This window comes from Heteronotia binoei, chromosome 4, assembly GCF_032191835.1.
Source record: "Heteronotia binoei isolate CCM8104 ecotype False Entrance Well chromosome 4, APGP_CSIRO_Hbin_v1, whole genome shotgun sequence".
Taxonomy (NCBI): domain Eukaryota; kingdom Metazoa; phylum Chordata; class Lepidosauria; order Squamata; family Gekkonidae; genus Heteronotia; species Heteronotia binoei.
This window is the reverse complement of record NC_083226.1, coordinates 41,037,224-41,057,265: the sequence shown is the minus strand read 5'-3', so window position 1 is coordinate 41,057,265 and position 20,042 is coordinate 41,037,224. Positions and strand designations below refer to the sequence as shown.

General features: G+C 44.9%; 1 protein-coding gene across 2 annotated transcripts in view; it reads right to left on the bottom strand.

Annotated features, from left to right (window-relative positions):
• The window catches only part of LOC132570509 (SUN domain-containing protein 3-like), a 70,363-nt gene that overhangs the window by 31,798 nt on the left and 18,523 nt on the right, over nt 1-20,042 (bottom strand). For both annotated transcript variants that reach the window (XM_060237171.1, XM_060237172.1), the window contains 3 exons: nt 5,730-5,867; nt 4,232-4,326; nt 1,238-1,351 (listed from right to left, as the gene is read on the bottom strand). In XM_060237171.1, the coding sequence (XP_060093154.1) occupies nt 1,238-1,351; nt 4,232-4,326; nt 5,730-5,845 (325 nt within the window). In that variant the 5' untranslated portion in view covers nt 5,846-5,867. The remainder of the gene's footprint in view (nt 1-1,237; nt 1,352-4,231; nt 4,327-5,729; nt 5,868-20,042) is intronic.

The window sequence follows — 20,042 nt, the reverse complement described above, 5'->3', positions numbered from 1 at the left end:
GCGCGGCGCTGGCTTCCAGGCAAGGTGTGTGGGGGGGTGCCTGGCTCTCTCCTGCTTCAAAGCAGGAGAGGGCCGAGAATAGGGGGGCCCACATGCACCGTGCATGGCCTGATGTTGTCATCATGATGTCGTTGGGCCGCACGTGCTCTCGCACACGAAAGTTTATAAAGGAAAAAAAAGGAGGGGGTGGGGGGGATTTCAGCCTGGGGCGCTGGAAACCTCAGCGCCGGGCCTGCTTGAATACCTCTCTAAATTCCTGCAGTACTCTTCCTCTAAGTCTAAAGGTTCTGCAGCATGAACATATTAAGGAAACAGGTTAATTACTCTGTAAAGAGGGAGCTGTTTTTAATTAACTGCACTATGTATGAGAACCACCCCAATATACCCACCCACTGTGCATCAGTGCTTCAGAGGATGCAGCCCTCTTCCAGGTTGTGCTCCCTGACTAACAGTGCAGTCCTAAACCAGAGTCACGCCTTCTTAGGTCCACTGAAGTCACCAGAGCTTAGAAGAGTGTATCTCTGCTTGGGACTCCACCACAAGACTCTCATCTAACAAGTAAATAGCATATCAGACATGCCTAACTAAATAGACTAAATAATGAAACAGAATGAAATAATTAGAGCAATATCATCTGGGAGTGTATTCTAATAGAAAGCAAATCAGCTGGCAGTGGGAACCCTTTTTAATACAAATACCTTTTTACCTGATGAAGAAAGCAAATCAAGGAAGTCTCTTAGCAGAGCAAGCTACAGGTTAGGTACCACTATAGAGAAGGTATCTGTTGAAAAGTTTCTGGAACATAATCTGAATGAGAGAAAGTTCTATGGCTTCAAGAGAAAAGGGGGTTTGATTCTCTGTACTGTTTTCCCCCCTCCCTCAGCTCCTCCCTTCTCTCTTCATTAAGTAAAGTTAATGAAGCCTCCTAAGCTTTAGCCAGAATGCTGTTTGTAGTTATTAAATATTGCTTTCTTGAATATGAATGCTCTACAGAAATTTCTCCATGCTGGATTAATTCATAGACTCTGCTATTTAGCTCCAAGTAGGTGGACTATCCTGCACCTGGTGAGTGCTGGGGTATTACCTCAACAGGAAGATTTTGTGGTTCCTCACTAGCAGCCTTCATGGGTTTTATTTCAGCAGGGAAACTGAGCAACCCCTGGTATCATGGGGGAATGCTTAGCCCTAGTATTTAGGAACAGACCATCCAAGGAAGCAAAGCTAAGAATATACATACTTTGCACATTCGTTCGAGGATGCTCTTCTGTACAGCCTAATGACAAGGTAGAGCTGGATTCTCTGTTAACGATTTCTCTGTTAAACATCAATGTCCCTCTGACTAGTTGATTGCCTGTCAAAGGAAGGCCATCTTATTAGGCAGAAGTCAACTGTTTCATTCTGGAGTTGCAAATAAGTTTAGTCGAAAAGATCTACTTCCATTTCTTTCCTGCCTTTTCTTTCTTTCTTGCTACAAATGAACCAAAGAATATAAACATTGTATAAGATTGATTTATACTGTACCCAGTGTGATGTGCCCACTTGATACCTTTGCTGAAGCCCACCAAGGGTTTTTAGAAAGGGGGTAGGGCCAGTTGGGGCTTTTGCCCAGTGGGGCTTCTGACTGGCAACTGGAAATCTGAAAGACTGAAAACTATTTTTTTAAAACACACACACATTGTTTTGGCAGCAGCTACCACAACAGTACAAGAATCTTCACTGTATGTATGCAAGAAAATATTTTAAAACAATGTGTTCCTTTTTAAAGCCATCCTGTTATACAAAACTTGTACCTGAAAAACTTAAGAGTTTCTATTAAAGTTATGCATATAACCTCAAACCCTGACATCTTGCCATTCTCTTCACCTCATGCAGCAGCCATTTTGTTGTTGGTTCCACTGCCTGTGGCAGCCATTTTGTGGTTGTGCTCCCACCCCTTAGTCAGAATTCCAAAGGTCCCTGCAAACTTTAAAAGTTTGCTATATAGCCTCCTGGTTACAATCCCAAACTCTGGTCACCAGGTCTCTCACCTGCAAAGGTGACAAATAGAGCCCATACATTTTCCATGGTGGTACTTTTTCTTTTGAATGCCCCCCTTTGAGGTTTCTCTGGTGCCTTAATATCCTTTAAGCATCAGACAAAAACTTTTCTTCCAGACTAAAACTTTAGCCAGGTTTTTAGCAGAAGGGCTTCAACTTTCTTCGATGTTTTAAAAATCTGTTTCTAGCCTAAGCCAGTTTGCTATAGTAGTTAAGAGCATCGGACTCTAATCTGGAGAACCAGGTTTGATTTCCCACTCCTCCACATGAAGCCACTAGATGACCTTGTGCCAGTCACAGTTCTCTCAGAACTCCCTCAGCCCCACCTGCCCCACAAGGTGACTTTTGTGGGGAGAAGAAGAGAAGGCGATTGTAAACTGCTCTGAGACTCCATGAAGAGCAGGGAATAAATCCAACTCTTCTTAATCTTCTTAGGGTTCTTTTACTAATATCATTTTAGTTTGTTTTATGACTTTTTAAGTTATAGCTTGTTTTTCTGTCTTGTGTCTAATTAATTATTTTATGGTTTATTATTGGCAATGTTAAAACATTTTTTAAAATTATCTTATGGTATTGTTTTTGAGCTGTTCCAGGTGATGTCACCATAGCGTGCGCACCAAAAATACCAAAGAAGAGGAACAGAGCCCCCCCTCCCCCCCAAGCAGCCAGGTAAGACCTGGCAACCCTAAGCTCACTATCACAGATCATCCATATAACTACGGCTAAGAAAGATTACCTTCACTTTTTAACTGGCTTCATTTTCCCTTGATGCTGTCATCAGTAAACTCAATCTGATTGGCTAGAGAGCACCATGCTCTTATCCCCTTCAGTGTGTGATTTCTGATTGACTGGGATTGTCTATTCATCTAATCCAGGGAAGCATATGTAGTATTTATTGGAGGGCAGGGGGGGTGGGGTAGATTAGGCAGCATTGGACAGGAAACAATGCTGGTGACTAGGATGGAAGGGAAACATTCATACAATTTAGATTTTATCCGGGAAATATTTATGCCTCCTAATAGAATCAGTTTCAACCCCAAAAACAAAATAGGAACAAATGTAAACTGGATCAATCAGCTACTGAAGGATGCTTGAAGTAGTAACCCAGTTCCCGTAACTGTTTCCTATTTGCTATATTTTGCTTTGTCCCATAAAAATACACTCCCATTTATAAGAAATCCAGGCCTGAATTTGTTCTTTTGCATTCTGTGAAAGTTAGTGTTTTACAGAAAATACTGCAACAGTATACATTGCAGGAACAGATTTTCAGTGTTCAGTGTTATATATTCTCTCATGATACATGTTTATTTCAAGAATGTACATACTGCATCTCCAGAGACCTGCTTGTGTCAGCTTACAATGTAAAAACAATACCATAAAATAATAAAAATATGATAATAAAAACAAACCAAGACAATAAAAACAAACTGGAGTATAAAACCAGCATAAAACAGCATTCATCAGCCTACAATTATATCCATAAACTGTCCAGCTAGAAGACCACAAAAATGGAAGATGGAACCCCTCAGTGAAGAGTTTTTTTAAAAAAAAAACAGTTTTAGCCTAGAACTTAAAGGATGGTAGGGTAGATACCAGGGAAGTATCAAGGGAAAAGGCCTTCCAAGGTGAATTTCCATCACTGAAAAAGCCCCGTCTCTGATCATCACACACTTCCATTGCACTTAATTTATGCCCAGTTATATATAAAAAACCCATATACTGCACTAACAACGACTAATAAACATGTACAAATCACTAATTGGTTCTCAGCTTATGTGCAAACAGCATCAGGTACTTAATAGGGAAAAATGGCTGCTTATACGCTTCACATTTATATTTTATATGACAAGACATGAATTTTGTATTCAAGGACCCATCCATACCTTAGTATAAAACATATCATAAGAAACCACCAACTGAATAGACCTCAGTCATGACAGACCTAGGCTTCTTTGAAACTCTCTGCTGGCTGATGCTCACAGTCATTTAGCATTCTCTAATAAGGAACACAAAATGACTCTTTCAGTGGAGAGGGATCTGAGAACAGTTCATCTAGGTCCTATGTGCTCTAAAAATTTTAAATGGTGTAACTTATAGGGTGCCATGTATTACGTCCCTTTTCCAAGCCCCTCCCCTATAAATCAACATTGTGGCTAGTGGTTTGAAAGTTATCAAACACTTTTTGACTTTACTACCATTTTCTTGTCCTTCTTCAGTGCTTGATGTCATTGGGCTAGATGAGGTGATAGAAATCGTAGACCTGTTTCCCACAGAATTATGCAAATACCAGCTGAAAAGGGAAAAAAGAAGCTGATTATCCCTATGACCTCCAAGAAACATGTCTGGGATTTCTCAAAGAACATGCAGAGTTTCAAGAAAAGTAGGAAATGTTTCTATCAGCAAGAAAAGATGCCCTTCAAATTCTTTGGAAATCCCCAATAAGTAGGGAAGAAAGTCCAGCTGACACTTTCAACATCATTTGGGGACATGAGAAGCACAAAAGATAATGTATACACTTTATACCCAGCTTAGCCATTCCACAAAACCAGGGTTTAAGTAAAAATGTGGTTAATGTCACTACCTGAATGTAGACCTCCCTGCTAACTACTGTTACTTAGGGTCTGTCAAACCAGCATCTGAAACCATGCTTTGAAGTTGGTTTCTCTAACCGTATTTAGTTTTATGGTTTCTTGTGAACTATAAACACAAACCATACTTGAATTTCTTATTGGCCTACATCAGTCCATCCTTGTGATTAAAAACTTCAGTGGTTCCATTTCTCTGATGGTTTTTAGCCTGTTCAATACAAAACTGCCGTTTGCACAAATGGTATGGTCTGCAGAATGATCTCAGTTGATCATGTCTACTTTTAATTAGAAAAAGGTCCTGGTTATCAGGTAGATATGTGAAAAGTCCAATTTTAGAAACCAAGAGATCTTTTGCTGAAGAACCTCTGTATATTAGGGTTTGTAGAGTCTTTCGGGATCAAGTGCCGTGTTCTACCTCTGTATAGGTTGCAGAGGATTCTGGGGCATACTTATATGGCCTGGAGAATTTGCCCAAATGTCAAACTGCATGAAGACAGCGTATCCTAGAACATCTCCAACATACCCTAATAGTAGCATATTACAATCAAGCTGTATTTTAATCATTTGTCCAGCGTGACTAATCTTCTCACCAAAGAAGTCTGGATAAATTTTTGAGGAATGCTAAAGTCACTGGGGTACTGGTTAAAAACCAGTGACTAAAATAATGAGAAAACAGAGAGAAACAATGCCAATTGAATACAGAGGGCCATTTACCAAGTGATAACTTATGTATGAGTATGAGTAATCATTAGCACATGAATTACTGATCATCCTTAACTTTCCTCCAAGTTGTGAAGGACTGTATTACACAAATACAAATGATTAGAAAGCTAGGACAGAGGTCACTTCTCACCTCTTGATAGGCTATAAGAGACCACCAACTTCCCACATGTAATCCATGAGAAGCACAAAAGGCAATTTTACACTTTATAGCTTAGTTTAGACATTATGTAAACCAGAGTTTAAGTAAAAGTGTGGTTGGTGTCACTCTCTGAATGTAACCCTCCCAGTAAGTGGGTGGATATCTATCTATCTATCTATCTATCTATCTATCTATCTATCTATCTATCTATCTATCTTCATCATCATCATATAACCTACTTACCTGTTTGACTGCGACCCTCCTGATCCAGGTATCTCACTGGTGTCATCATCATTATTTTGTTCATCTTGATGGACTGGAGGTGGTGGATTTCGGTGCAGAGAGCGTCTCCCATTCATTGTTGAGAGGGTGTAATACAACCTGTTGTGCCACAAGTGAAAACAATTGATTTCTTTTTAAATGAATCTTCAACACAAAAAATCAGTACAATAAAAAAGGAAACATACAATAAAACCCCTGCTTTCAGTGAACCAACGCCAGTGTTTCCATTATGTCTTTCCAACAGACTTCTGTGGTGGGGGTGGGGGTTTGCTTCATGCATCCAGAATATGATGTCACAACAGGGACTTAACAGTGAACTGAACATGATAATTTGGTGATGTCATAATAACAGAACAGTTTGCATTACATTTGCTGAATATCACCCTTGCAGAACAGCAATCTTAGGCAGACTTACTCCACGCTTAGAATAGAGTAACTGTACATAGGATGGCAATGTAAGTGTCCCAAGCTCCCTTAGAACCCATATACAGAAATGAAGTATATAATACTGAACTTATTCTTTAGCGGTGTGCTCATTTTTCTGTTTCATTTTATATTGTATTGGATTTTATTCACTTTTGTTCAGTTTATTATTCCATGTGTCCATTATGATTGATTCTTCCGTTTCCCACCCCACAACAGCTGTTACTGTGCAGCGCAGGGCAGCTGCCATTGCTCCAGCTGCTGTGGGGCCCTGAAGCTACCATCGCAGGCATCAGCAGGTCAGGGGGCTGGCCAAGAGGCTCTCGTTGTTTAGCTCTGCTTACTCCTGGCTGCCAGTGAGTGACCCTTCAGGGCCATGGTCCACCAGGAACATTCCCTGTAAACGTAATGGCCAGTCTCCCCCTGACCATCAATAGAAATGGGCAAAAACATACAGAACAACACACAGGAAAGCCAAAAAAAACCAAACAAATAAGACCATATTTATACATTCCTAATATTTAGATTCCACCTTGATTAATTATATTTCACATATTCATCCTTAAGGAGGGTGATTGTAAATCTCCAATCAGGGGAGAGAAAACAGTTGTGTGGATCTTTCACAAATATCCTGGTAATCTAAATCCTAATCTATATATAGGTAGTGATAGCACCACCCAGGCATGTTGAAATACAGTTTAAATAGGCATATACGGTAATGCATGGACGTAAGGCTGTGTTACTATTACCAGACCCCAAACAACGGAGGGCACACAACAAGATATGAGTGCACATGACAACATGAGTAGGTCTTCTACTGAGTCAGAACCTTAGTCTATCCAGGTCAGTACTGTGTACTCAGAGTAGCACTGGTCCTTTAGGGTCTCAGGCAAAGGTCTTTCACATCACCTACTATCTGCTCCTTTTAATTGGAGATGCTGGGGATTGAACCTGGGACTTTCTGCACACAAAGCAGATGCTGTCTCACTTAGCCACAGCCCCATCCCCCATCATCATAACATATACACAGATAATATGTATATACTATTAGCCATTCGTGATGGCACTCTGCACATAGCTAAATCTGCACATCAGGGCCACACGGAGGATAAATAGATCTTTCTGCACACTCAGGGGGCTCAGGTGTGCAGAAAAATCTCAAATGTTTAAAAAAATACAGGGGAGTTTAAATTCACGCCCACAAACCCCAAATTAAAAAAAGCATTCTCTGCACAAGCAAAAGAGGCCAAAAGCCTGCTGGGCCTTGTGGTAGCACAGCTTGAGGGGGCACACTGGGTATGCTGCTGGCAGCAGCGAAACCTGGGTAGTGGCAATAGCTGCACCAGGGAGCCATGCTGGGGCAAGCAGCAGCACAGCCCAGGAGCTCAGCGGAATATGCTGCTGGCAGTAGCAAAGCTCCTGGGTCTCACCGGGCCCTGTGCAAAAGTGGCTGGGGGGAAGTCTCTGCTCAGAGTAATTCTAGGTGAGCCAGCACAGTCTGCCCCCACCAGCTCTCCAGCAAGCCTCAGAGAGCTGGGCGGAGGGGAAACTGTACTGACTTGCCCGGAGCTGCCCAGGGCAAGCTGCAGAGAGTAGCGGGGCAGCCTCTGCTGGCTCATTTGGAGCTCTTCCAGGAAAGCTGCCAGGCAGCCCAAGGCTCTACCCTGGGCTCAGTGAGGGGGGGTGTGTGTGAAGTTGGGACCCCCCACGAGTCTCACGGGGCCCCACTTTTTTTTATAATAAAAGTAAAGAGAAGTTTTACAGAACTCTCCAGTCTTACAATGAAAAAAAATCAGCAGAAATGCTAACCATTTCCACTAGAGGTCAGCCATAGTTTATTGTTAGTTGGTATCTTCACGGAAGCAAGAGAATGACCATTTCTAAGAAGCTCACCATAGAAGCAGAAATATTAGAAAATGGAAGATGTATAGACTAATAACCGATATCAGTGGATCTTTTACTATTGTAATATTGTAAACTTTGTCATTTTCCTGTCCAGATACATACACCCAATTTGTTGTTTTTCTTGAATACCCGCAACCCCTATTAACCTCCCCATCCAAAAAAGATAATTCCCAGGATTTCAATACCCATGTGGAGCAGGACCAGATCTACATTTTTTCGAGGGGGGGCAAAATTAAAAAATGGCCGCCCCCCTTTTGGGCCATTCTATCTTATGGTCCCATAGAATACAATGGACTCCATACCCAATTTGGCGCCCCCCTCCATTAGCGCCCAGGGCAAGCACCCCCCTCTGCCTCCCCTAGATCCAGCCCTGATGTGGCGGAACAGCTGTGTGGATTGTGTAGGCTGGACTGAGGAGAGACAAGGAGATGACAGGTGATGTAAAAGATCTTCTACTTCAGACCCTGGAGAGTCACAGCTAGACAGAGTAGCAAAAAGAGTAAAGAATGCTCAGCTTGACTGACCAATGGTCTAACTCTCTGTAAAGCATCTTCATGATTTTATGTGTACATGTAAGAGTGCCAGATTCTATTGAGGAAGCAGAAAGATGTCTGACAGTGTAGCAGTAGCGAAGCAGCGGTTACTGCTGTCTTCCCAGTTCTCAGGTGTGAATATATGTTAGGTTAAGTTGTTTTATTTTATTTGGTCACACAATGTAACTGTGTGACCTCAAATTTGTGAGCCGCCCTGAGCCTGCCTCGGCGGGGAGGGCGGGATATAAATCAAATAAATAATAATTTGTACACGTGCTAAGGTGTGCCCTGGAGTTCTCCTGGAATCAAATCCCAAATATTACTTCCACTGGAGGAAATGGCAGCTTTGAAAGGTGGACTCCGTGGCATCATATCCCCAATGAGCATCCTTCCTTCCGCAAACTGTGGCCTCTTGTCTCTTGAGCTATCACCCACAGATTTATAGGAATTTCCCAAGCTGGAATCATCAACATGAAAGCAGTCCATATGCTATCATGGAAGTTGCATACTAAACACTGCAGACTGGCCATTATTCTTAAAATATGTCATTTTCACATCTTCAGTCCATACAAATTAACTATGGAGGAGGACTGGAAGAACATATATATAAACTCTACCCCTCACTTTTGCAGATTTGTTTGAAGGTTTTATTAGCCCTACAAGTATACAAACAAGGCGCTCTTTGTCCCATCAAAAAAGTCTAGAATAGCATGTTTATTGCACATAACATCTATTTAAAAGATGTTATGTGAAATATAACACTATACCAGTTTGGTGTAGTGGTTAAGTGCTCAGACTCTTATCTGGGAGAACCGGGTTTGATTCCCCACCCCTCCACTTGCAGTTGCTGGAAAGGCCTTGGGTCAGCCATAGCTCTCGCAATAGTTTTCCTTGAAAGGGCAGCATCTATGAGAGCTCTCTCAGCCCCACCTACCTCAGGTGGGGGGGGAGGTAAAGGAGATTGTGACTGCTTTGAGACTCCGAGATTCAGAGTGAAGGGCAGGATATAAATCCAATATCATCATCTTCAAAAAAAAAAAAAAAATATATATATATATATATGCTTTGCCCATATGTGTATACCATTTCGCTGAGTACAAAAAGACCAGTGCCTAGGCCTCAAGGCTAAATGGCCACTGGAAATTACATTTGAAAGTCTGTGCAGACCTTTGAATAAATAAATGTGATACGTGGGCCCTGCTACTGTATTCCCAGTTTACCTTTCTCCCCCTTCAATCTACAATGGAGTGAAAGTCTGAAAAAAGCCAAAGATCATAAGGCAGAAGCATAATCTCATATACTAACTCAGTTCAAGCAGTAAACCTCCCCCATGTGTGAGTGGATGGGATGAACGTCTGCACCCTGAATGATGAAAACTGTGTGATCAGAAAACAATTTTTAAAAGTATTGCCAGTCCTCAGCCAGTTCTGACTCTCCTGTTCTGAACAGGAAGTGCTTTTCAGTCAAAAGCAGATGTATTTCTGTGCGTGGAACAGCCCACAACAACCTTCTGTGAACAGCCCAGCCCATGTTGAGAGATGGTGGCAGTGGTGGGAATAAATGTGCTACAAAACAGCATGCAATATCTAGAAAAAATGGCTAAAAACTATTAGCAGTCCTTGCTGTTCGGAAAATAATATTTATTCATTTAGATGCCAGATCCTAGTTTGACGCAATAACCACAATATAGTCCAAACCAGGGTCACACATTCTTCTAAACCCACAGTCATAAAGGTATCCCTCTGTTTAGGATTACACCATCAGCATAGTGAATATTATAAAAATGGAATTCATCCTAGCAAATTTATCATCTTATGAGTTTGGTGGTGGTTTGCACTGGAAAATGAATCTGGGAGTATTCATTTCCATACAGAATGATGAACATATCTTACAAACATTCATCTTCTATCAATGATCATTGATCCCTAGCGCTCAAAGGAAAATTCATTAACTTTTTAACATTTAAAATGAAACAGATTTTTTTTAAAAGCCTCATTATACATTTCTTCCCAATGACACACTAATCAACAGAACATTGCTAGAACTATGAAAGTAAATGACCAGTTAAATTGCCATTTTCCCTGTCTTTAGTAGGCTATGAACACTGAAGGGTCATGTTTATTAAATGCTGAGATCCAATTTGGGCCCCCCTTGTTGTCTGTTCCATTTTTGCTTTGTTCTCTATGAAGTTGCTTTGAAAGGTACATGAGCTTCCATTAAATGTTTTCATAAATCAAATGAGATGGGTGACGGATGGAAAATTTCCAAAACCTTTGTGTTTTGTCTCATTGATTATGAATTTCATCAGCATAAAGATGAGCAAGTCTCAGTAGAAAGAGCCACACATCTGACATTTAAGGGTCTGTGGGTCCTCCACCTCGGTTTTTCCTGATTCTATCACATAAAGGACATGAAGCTGTTATATACTGAGTCAGACAATTGGTCTGTTTATTTATTTGTTCATTTATTTAGGCAATTTATATTCCATCCTTTATTAAAATGGGCTCAGGGCGGATAATAACGTGATAAAACAACAATTTAAAACATACTTAAAATCAACCCAATATAAAACAATACAATGAACTATAAACAAGTTATAAATAAGTTGTAGATGGTAGCTCAATTGGGCACATTTTACAACATATTAAACAGCAGTTGAAATAAAAGATAGTATCTCAGCAGAGATGGTATTACAGCAAAGAGGCCAGCTGATGGATAGGATGCCCACTGCCTCAACCAAAGGCCTGGCAGAAAATCTCAGACAGAATTTTCTCATGTCATCAACTGCCTGATACTTTTTTAAACTGGAGATGCCAGGCATTCAACCTGGAACCTTTTGCAAGCAAGGCAGATGCTCTGCCTCTGAGCCACAGTTCCCCTCTTTACTACCCAGGGTGTAGACACTCATTATCTACTCACACATGGGGAAGGGCTTACCGCTGAAATGAGTTAGTGATTAAGTAAGTGATTAAGAGTGTAGTGTAGTTTAGTGATTAAGAGTGTGGTGTAGTGGTTGCTGTAGTGTAGTGATTAAGAGTATGGACTCTAATCTGGAAGGATTGGGTTTGATTCCTCACTCCTCCATGCAGCTGCAGGTGTGACCTTGGGTCAGTCACAAGTTCTGTCAGAGCCGTTTTTAAAAGAGCTATTTCTGTCAGAGCTCTCTCAGCCCCACCTACCTCAAAGGGTGTCTGTTGTGGGTAGGGGAAGGGAAAGGAGATTATACATCACTCTGAGACTCTGAGTGAAAGGTGGGGTATAAATTATCTTCTTCTGCCAACCAATTTCAGAGGGGGCCCTAGGGTACAAAGAGATGGATGGACACAGCTTGCCTTTACTCCTATGGACTTTTTACAACAATGCTTCTTCACCCACAAAACCAAAAGGCATTACATAATAAAGTAGCCAAACTGGACATGTTTACCCCACTCTTCCTCAAATGATCTGACAGTGGCATACACAGGTTTCTTCTCAATTTTGTCCGCAAATATAGGATAGGTTGGGTTGAAAGGCTGATTTGGCGCAAGTCACCCAATGTCTAGCCCGACATTCTAACCACTAAACATGCCAGCCTTCACATAAAAGCATATGTTTGTCAAGGTTCTGGAAGTGCGTAAATAAACACAAATATATACCTTCTCAATTGGCAAATTAAGAAACAAATTTGAAACCGCATATATTCAAAATAGGGATGCCCATAACGTGGTAATACTAATGTTTTTAAAGGAATAAATATGTGGATTTTGTGCACAGAAATTTCTTATCTGCTTACTAAATTCTATCAACACTTTACACAAATTTGGAGTCAGCACTAGTTGTCAGGGTTGGATTAACCATTACACCATGTAGGCAGTGACCTATGGGCCCTCACGCCTTTAGAGGCCCTGCGCCAGCTTTACCCCTTGGTTTTCCCCCTGCTTGCAGCTCTCCCAGCCTGCACACGCAGCCAGCAACTGAGCCACTCTTTGCCTGACTTGCCTGGTGTGGCTGCTGGCATTGTTGCTGTAAAGTACTGGGGTCGGCGCAATAAGAGACCAGAGTCGGAGAGTGATTTCAGCAAGCTTTACTTCAGGAACACACACACACAGACTGAGCTCTATTCAAACTTCCCGCTCCTTTATACAATTCTTGCCCCCTTCTGATTGGTCCTTAACTATCTACACGGATTGGCTATTTACAGGGCCCTAAGGGCCTATCAGGGTACAGTATGAGCCTGGATGTTGATTGGCTACTTATGTTTCAATCCTTCCCCTGATTGGGCACGCTTAGGCCTTCTCTGGAACCCTGGTGTGGAGTTCAAGCTCTGGCTTGTTCGGCTTCCCTCCAAAAGTAACAGTTCTCCCATTTGAGCCTAGGACACAACACCCCTCCCCCCATAGTTCCAGCTATCAGGTGACATAGTCCTGGAGATATGCCGGAGGGCAGCGGTCTCGTGTCGAGCGTCGAAGCTCCGAGGGGACTGGGCGTTCCGACTCGGTTGGTGGTTCCGCGGCTGCAGAGCTGGAGACATCTGGGACGGCGGCCCCGGGAGACCTGGGTTCAGCTGCGCGGTCGGAGGTCTCCTCCTGCTGGGCCGAAGCGGGCTCCACGGAACCCTGTTCTGTGACAGGCTCTCGGGGACTTACGTTGTCTGGATCTGGAGCCTCTGACCATGGCTCCCCGGCAGGCAGGCAACCTCGGAGTTGGTCGAAGTGTTGCCTCAGGAGATGTCCACCCTCCAAGGTCACTGCATAGGAGACCGGTCCGGTGACGTGGTCCACCTTTCCAGGGAGCCAGGCGGGGCCAGTGGTGGCATAGTTCCGTGCCCACACTGTCTAACCTGGGTAGAACCCTCTGGGGGCTTTAAGGTATTCCGGCGCCGGTTGCCTGTCAGGGTGCAGCTTGTCCAGCAGGGTGCTGATGCGGCGACCCATGAGGAGTTCTGCTGGACTGCAACCTGTGAAGGCGGTGGGTGTGGTCCGGTAGGCCATTAGGAAACATGCCATGTCTTTTGGCCAGTCTGAGGGGCCCAGACGGTTCAAGGCCTCCTTTGCCGTGCGCACCATCCGCTCTGCCTGGCCATTGGTGGCTGGATGAAATGGGGCAGAGCGAATGTGCCTGATGAGGTTCCTGGCCAAGAAGTCCTGGAACACTGCGGACGTGAATGCTGTGCCATTGTCGGTGATGATGGTCTACGGCAAACCGTGGGTTGCAAAGATGGCCCTCAGAGCCCTGATGGTCGCCTGCGACGATGGTGAGGGCACCTGGACCACCTCCAACCACTTGGAGTATGAATCCACTAGTATGAGTAGAGTCCGCCCATGGAAGGGGCCAGCAAAGTCCATATGCAGTCTTGACCAGGGGGGTTTGGTGGATTCCCATGATTGCACTGGGCCACGTGGGGGGTCAGGCCGTGACACCTGGCACCTCGGGCACCTTTTAACCCAAGCCTCAATTTCTGAATCTTGGCCGGGCCACCAGACATAGCTCCGTGCGAGAGCCTTCATGCGGACTATGCCCGGGTGTGCCTCGTGCAGGGCTCTCAGCACTTGATCTTGCAAGGGTTTGGGGATGATGACTCTGTTGCCCCATAGTAGGCAGCCTTTGTGGGTGGATAGTTCATCTTTCCGGGCTGCAAATGGAGTAAATTCCGGCCCAGTCGAGCCCTTGGGCCACCCCCTCCCCACCCAGTCCAAGACACGGGAGAGGACTGGATCACGAGCGGAGCGGGCAGCAACGTCGCGGGCGAGCAATGGCCTGTCCGGAAGCATGTCCATCAGTAGGATCTGATGAGCCGGGGCTGGATCAGGATCCACGTCAGGCAAGGGCAAGCGGCTCAGGGCATCAGCATGACCCACTGCCTTGCCCGAGCAATGCACTAGGGTGTAAGTGTAGCCGGCTAGAAAAATGGACCAACGGAGGACCCGTGGGGACAACACCTGAGGGGTCTGCCGGTCCGATGCAAAGAGGCCCAAGAGGGGTTTGTGGTCCGTATAGAGGGTAAAGGCCGGCCGTAGATGTAATCATGAAATTTTTTGACGCCGGCCACGACTGCCAACCCTTCTTTGTCGATTTGGGCGTAGTTCCGCTCCGCCGACGAGAGGGTCCACGAGTAGTACGCGATAGGGACTTCGGTCCCATCAGGGAGTCAGTGGCCCAGAACTGCCCCCACACCATAAGGGGATGCGTCGCATGCAAGGACCAAGGGCAGGGTCTCGTTGAAATGGGCAAGGACGGAGTTGGACATCAGGAGGCCCTTGATATCCTGGAAGGCTTTAGCATGCTGGCGGCCCCACGCCCAAAGTCGGTTCTTGTCTAGAAGTCGGTGCAGGGGTTCGGCCACTGCTGTTTTGTGGGGGAGAAAAGCATGATAAAAGTTTAGGAGGCTGAGGAAGGCCTGGAGTTCTTGCTTGTTGGTGGGCGCTGGAGCATCTCTGATGGCACGCAGCTTGGCGTCGGAGGGGTGGACCCCCTGGGCATCGATGGAGAACCCCAGGAATTCCACCCGATCCACACCCAGGAGGCACGTCTCCCGTTTGACCTTGAGGCCGGCTGTTTCAAAACGTTGTAGGACTCCTCTAAGGCGGGCGGCGAATTCTTCAGGCGAGGCTGCCGCAATCAGCACATCATCGAAGAATGGAGTGACTCCGGGAAGTCCTTTTAAAGGGGAGTCCATTAGTTCCTGGAGCAACCCCGGAGCCACACTCACACCAAATTGCAACCGCTTTACTCTAAAGGCCCCCCGGTGGGTCACAATTGTTTGGGCGTTGGCTGTGGCCTCATCCACCGGCAGCTGTTGTTAAGCTTGGGCCAAGTCCAACTTGCCAAAAAATTTTGCACCAGCTAGGGTGGCTAGAACGTGGCTGACGATGGGCACAGGGTATGCGTGGGCCTGAAGAGCCTTGTTGAGGGTGCACTTATAGTCTGCACAAATCCGCACCTCCCCACTGGGCTTGACTGGAGTCACGATGGGAGTTTCCCAAGTTGCGTGGGTGACAGGCTCTAGTATTCCCTGTGCAATCAGTTTATCCAGTTCCTCCTCAATTTTAGGCTTGAGCGCGAATGGAACTTGCCGTGCTTTAAGCCTAATAGGCCGCATCGTGGGGTCGAGGTGTAATGTAACCGGGGGAACCGTGTAGCAGCCCAAGGTGCCATCAAAAACGGCCAGGAACTCTTTGCAAACCTTGTTAAAGTCCACTCCAACAGTCTTATTGACCCCCCTGATCTCTAGTCCCAGGGGCTTGAACCAGTCGAGACCCAAAAGGTTTGTAAGGTGGTTCTTGACCACTAGCACTTGTAGCTGGCCCTTGAACCCCTTGTATTGGACTGGGACCGGGTCCACTCCCAAGATAGGCACCTTGTTCTTCTGGAAGTCCACTAAGGTAAACCCTGGGTCCCTGAGACGAGGCCTCAGCCTGGTAGGAATTTTAAAAAATGTCTCTGCCGCTATAATAGATGATGCTGACCCAGAGTCCACCTCCATTTGGCAGGGCACCCTCCCGATCCCTACATTGACCCGGATTTTGGAGGGCCTGACTGGCAAGGGTAGGTACTGTACCGGGTATCGGTGGGCGTGGAGAGCGTCGATCTCGAAGTCTGGCTGGCCTTCGAAGTGCGCAGATCTTTGCAGGACGCGTGCTCGGGATTTGGATCTGCAGGCGCAGGCGATGTGGCCTTCCTTGTTGCAGAGTCGACAGGTGGCATTCCGGAATCGGCAGGTCTTCCGCTCGTGCTGGCCCCCGCAACTAGCACATGCAGGTGGTGTCTTGTGTCTCATGCCTTGTGGGACGTGGGTGGTCTTCCTTCCTGCTGAACGATAGCCGGTTTGTAGAGCTCTGTCCTCGTCTGAGTCCTCAGTAGATGGTTCAGGGTTGATCTGGTGTGCCGCAGCCTGTCTTGTCGGCCGTGGCTCTGCTGATCTGCCCTTCTCCCAGCTGGTGGCCACGTCGATTGCCTTTGTTAGGTCGCAATCGGAGAGGGACAGGAGTTTCCGCACTAGTTTTTCGTCCCTCAAGCCCCATACAAACTGGTCGAGAAGGGCTACGTTGAGGTCTGCAAAACTGCATTGGCTTGCCACCCGGCGCAGGCTTGTTAAGAACGCCATGGCGGTTTCGCCTGCCTTCTGTGTCCTTTGTCGGAAGTCCCAGTGCCGGGTGAGCTTGGTCGGCTGGGGCTGGAAATACTTCTCCAGAGCGCTGATGATGTCATCCACCGGCGTCTCTGAGAGCTTCCTGGGTTGGAGAAGAGCCCTGGCTAAGTCCACGGTTGTGGCCAGATGGCTTGGATTTAGCCGCCTTTCCGTGTTCCTGGTTCTGTTGCTGGTTCTTACTGGAATCCCATCCTCGTTGCCAGTGTAAAGTACTGGGGTCGGCGCAGTAAGAGACCAGAGTCGGAGAGTGATTTCAGTAAGCTTTACTTCAGGAACACACACACACAGACTGAGCTCTGTTCAAACTTCCCGCTCCTTTATACAATTCTTGCCCCCTTCTGATTGGTCCTTAACTATCTACACGGATTGGCTATTTACAGGGCCCTAAGGGCCTATCAGGGTACAGTATGAGCCTGGAGGTTGATTGGCTACTTATGTTTCAATCCTTCCCCTGATTGGGCACGCTTAGGCCTTCTCTGGAACCCTGGTGTGGAGTTCAAGCTCTGGCTTGTTCGGCTTCCCTCCAAAAGTAACAGTTCCCTCCAAAAGTAACAGTTCTCCCATTTGAGCCTAGGACACAACAGTTGCCAAGTTTGCCTCTCTGTGCCTCTCCCTCACAGCTTTGTCAAAGGGGCTTTTGAGAACGTACCTGCAGGCTGCAGTGGAGGCCATGGGTAGTAGGGCAGCCACACTGACTCTGAGATAATTTGCAAGGGGCCCCCAAGATTTCGAGTGCCTAGGGGCATCCACAGGGTTACTTACTCAGGACTTATGCAAAACATCTCTGACCTTCTTTTGCATACACAAGATCACTTTTTTCCTTTTCATTATCACCTAAGTACAACTTAATCACTTTATCTCAGTGTCCCATCTGGTCAAGCCTTCCTAGGTCATCAACAGGGCCATTAGCAGCAATCAAGCCATGGTCCAAATCTCTGTTTCACCTCAATAAAGCAATCATCATGATTGTTCTCTAAAAGTTTCCCACTGGAAAGAACACACACCTTCCCATAGTATCGGGGCACAATTTTCCTATACGGATCAGCCCTGAAAATCCACTCAGTGTGTGTTGTATGTTCTTGATATAGATGCATACACCCCTATTGGTGAGCTTCAATCCTTCACAAAATGAAATGCTGGCAATTTCTCTCCAGATCTGCTCTGCTGCTTCTGAGGACCTTTCCAGGATTGGTAAATATCACCTGATCCCTAAAATGCTATTCCCTGCTCCTCCCTGCCTTTCCAGTTAGCTCTGGAATGTTGTGCATTTTGCTGAATGAACCTTTTTCTCATTTTCTTTAATAAAAAGACTTTTTAGCTTGAACAAATCTCCAGCTTATTCTAGAGCTCCCACAGGGACAATCCCCATTTTTTTTTCCTGGTTGCCCCCTCTCACACAATCTCCTACGCTGATTCCCAACCCCACCCCAGTTGGAGACTGCCTCATTGAGTAGCTGACTTATGGCAACCTCATAGGGTTTGTAAGGCAGGAGATGAGGTCAGATTCCCATGTATTTGATCACTGTTTACCAAAAGTTTTCATATTCAGACTTCTTATCATGCACAAGTTTGATGACACATGCTCTAAATTTCTGCTTTCTAGATGGCATAAAAGTACTGTAACCATATTGGGGCATATCTTATGTATATGGCCAGTTACAAATACTGGTTGGAGTGTCAGACTATAACCTGGGAGAGCCAGGTTCAAATCTTTATTCTGCCATGGAAGCTCATAGTGCCAGTCACACAACAAAATAAATAATAAAATCCCAGACTAATGTACCTCACAGAAATGTGAGGATGAATGGTTTTAAAATGTACTTTTATTATGTATGTTTCAATTTGTCAGCTGCTTTGGCAGCCTTGTGAGGGCAGAAAGGCAGGATATAAATTTTGTAAAATAAGTAAACTAATAACAACGTGGAGGGGAGAATGATGTAAATTGCTTTGGGACTCAACTGGGAATAAAAATGGGCTAGTAATGTCTGAATAAATAATACACACCAGTACATATGAATGCTCTGAGAAAGACTTTGATGCAAGATGAGGAAGCCCCAAAGAAATTATGAAATAAAAGCAGAGAAAAATAAATTTTACTACTAATTCTGCTGGTTTGGTGCTGGGTATGAATTCAGTCCTTACTAAATGCTTAAAATATGCTATTTAACAAATCGAATACTTTAGAAACAGTGTTTATTCTAGGCAAAGAAACCAGCTCCTGAGGGAGTGCTGAGTTAAAAGCAGCTATATGTTCTCTCTCTGTCTCTCTCTGGAGTGCCAAGAATGTGAATATGTTTCAGAGTTCAAAGAAAAGGTGAACCAAAGATACCTCAGAGAATGAAATGGGGAAAGGTGGATTGAAAGTCTGTGAACAGCAGGAAACTATAGCATTCAGTTAAAAGGAAAGCACCGGAAGGCCAAGGAAGTGGAAAACTCCGTCAAGAGTCAAAGCAATTGACAAGGAAGTCTGAAAGTAAATGGGAAAAAACAGGGAACTTTTTAAAATGAGGGCATAAGAAAACCCAGTAGTGAGCCAGTGAGATTTGAGATCTTTTTTTGTTGTTGTTGTTTTAAGACTTATAATCTCAAAAGATTTATTGTTTCTTTAGAAGCAAAATAAGAATTTTTGACTCATTAGATTATATGTGTGTATTATACTGGATCAAAAGAAAAGATGATTAAGCCCTGACCACAAAGGGAAGGGGGGGAAATGGAGCAAGTGTGTCAGTATATTCTCCACATGGAGAAATAGATCTTTAAGAAAGAACTATGAACAATTTATGATGCTACAAGAACCATCAGCACTAAACTGATTTTGATTTTGGAAATTGCTCTTTGTCATGATAATTGGATGGCTATCGTGTACTCAAGTGAGGGCTCTCAATATTGTTTTATCAATCATCCACAAGATGGCAGGACACATTCATGTTTTGTCCTTCTGCTTTGCTATTAGTGGAAGGGGCGGGGGAGAAACAGCTCTCCCTTTAAGGGATCTGGAGGCTGAGCAAGGGGAGGACCTTCTCAGTTTGATAGGGCCCTCCAGAGTACCAAGGGGCAGCCAGGCTTGGGACCCAGCACCTCAAAACCCTGGAGATCAACACAGGAGAAAGTGAGGCAGGAGAGCTTCATGGGGGAAGGCATCTTCCTCCCAATGGGAGAAAAAGAGTATCCTGGAAGTTTGACATATGCTGCCCACTTAGTTCTCTCCTCCACCATCAAGAAGGGGGAACACCTGCACCACATTTGAGTCCCTCAAATCCATCTGATGTGAGTGCGGGAGAGAAG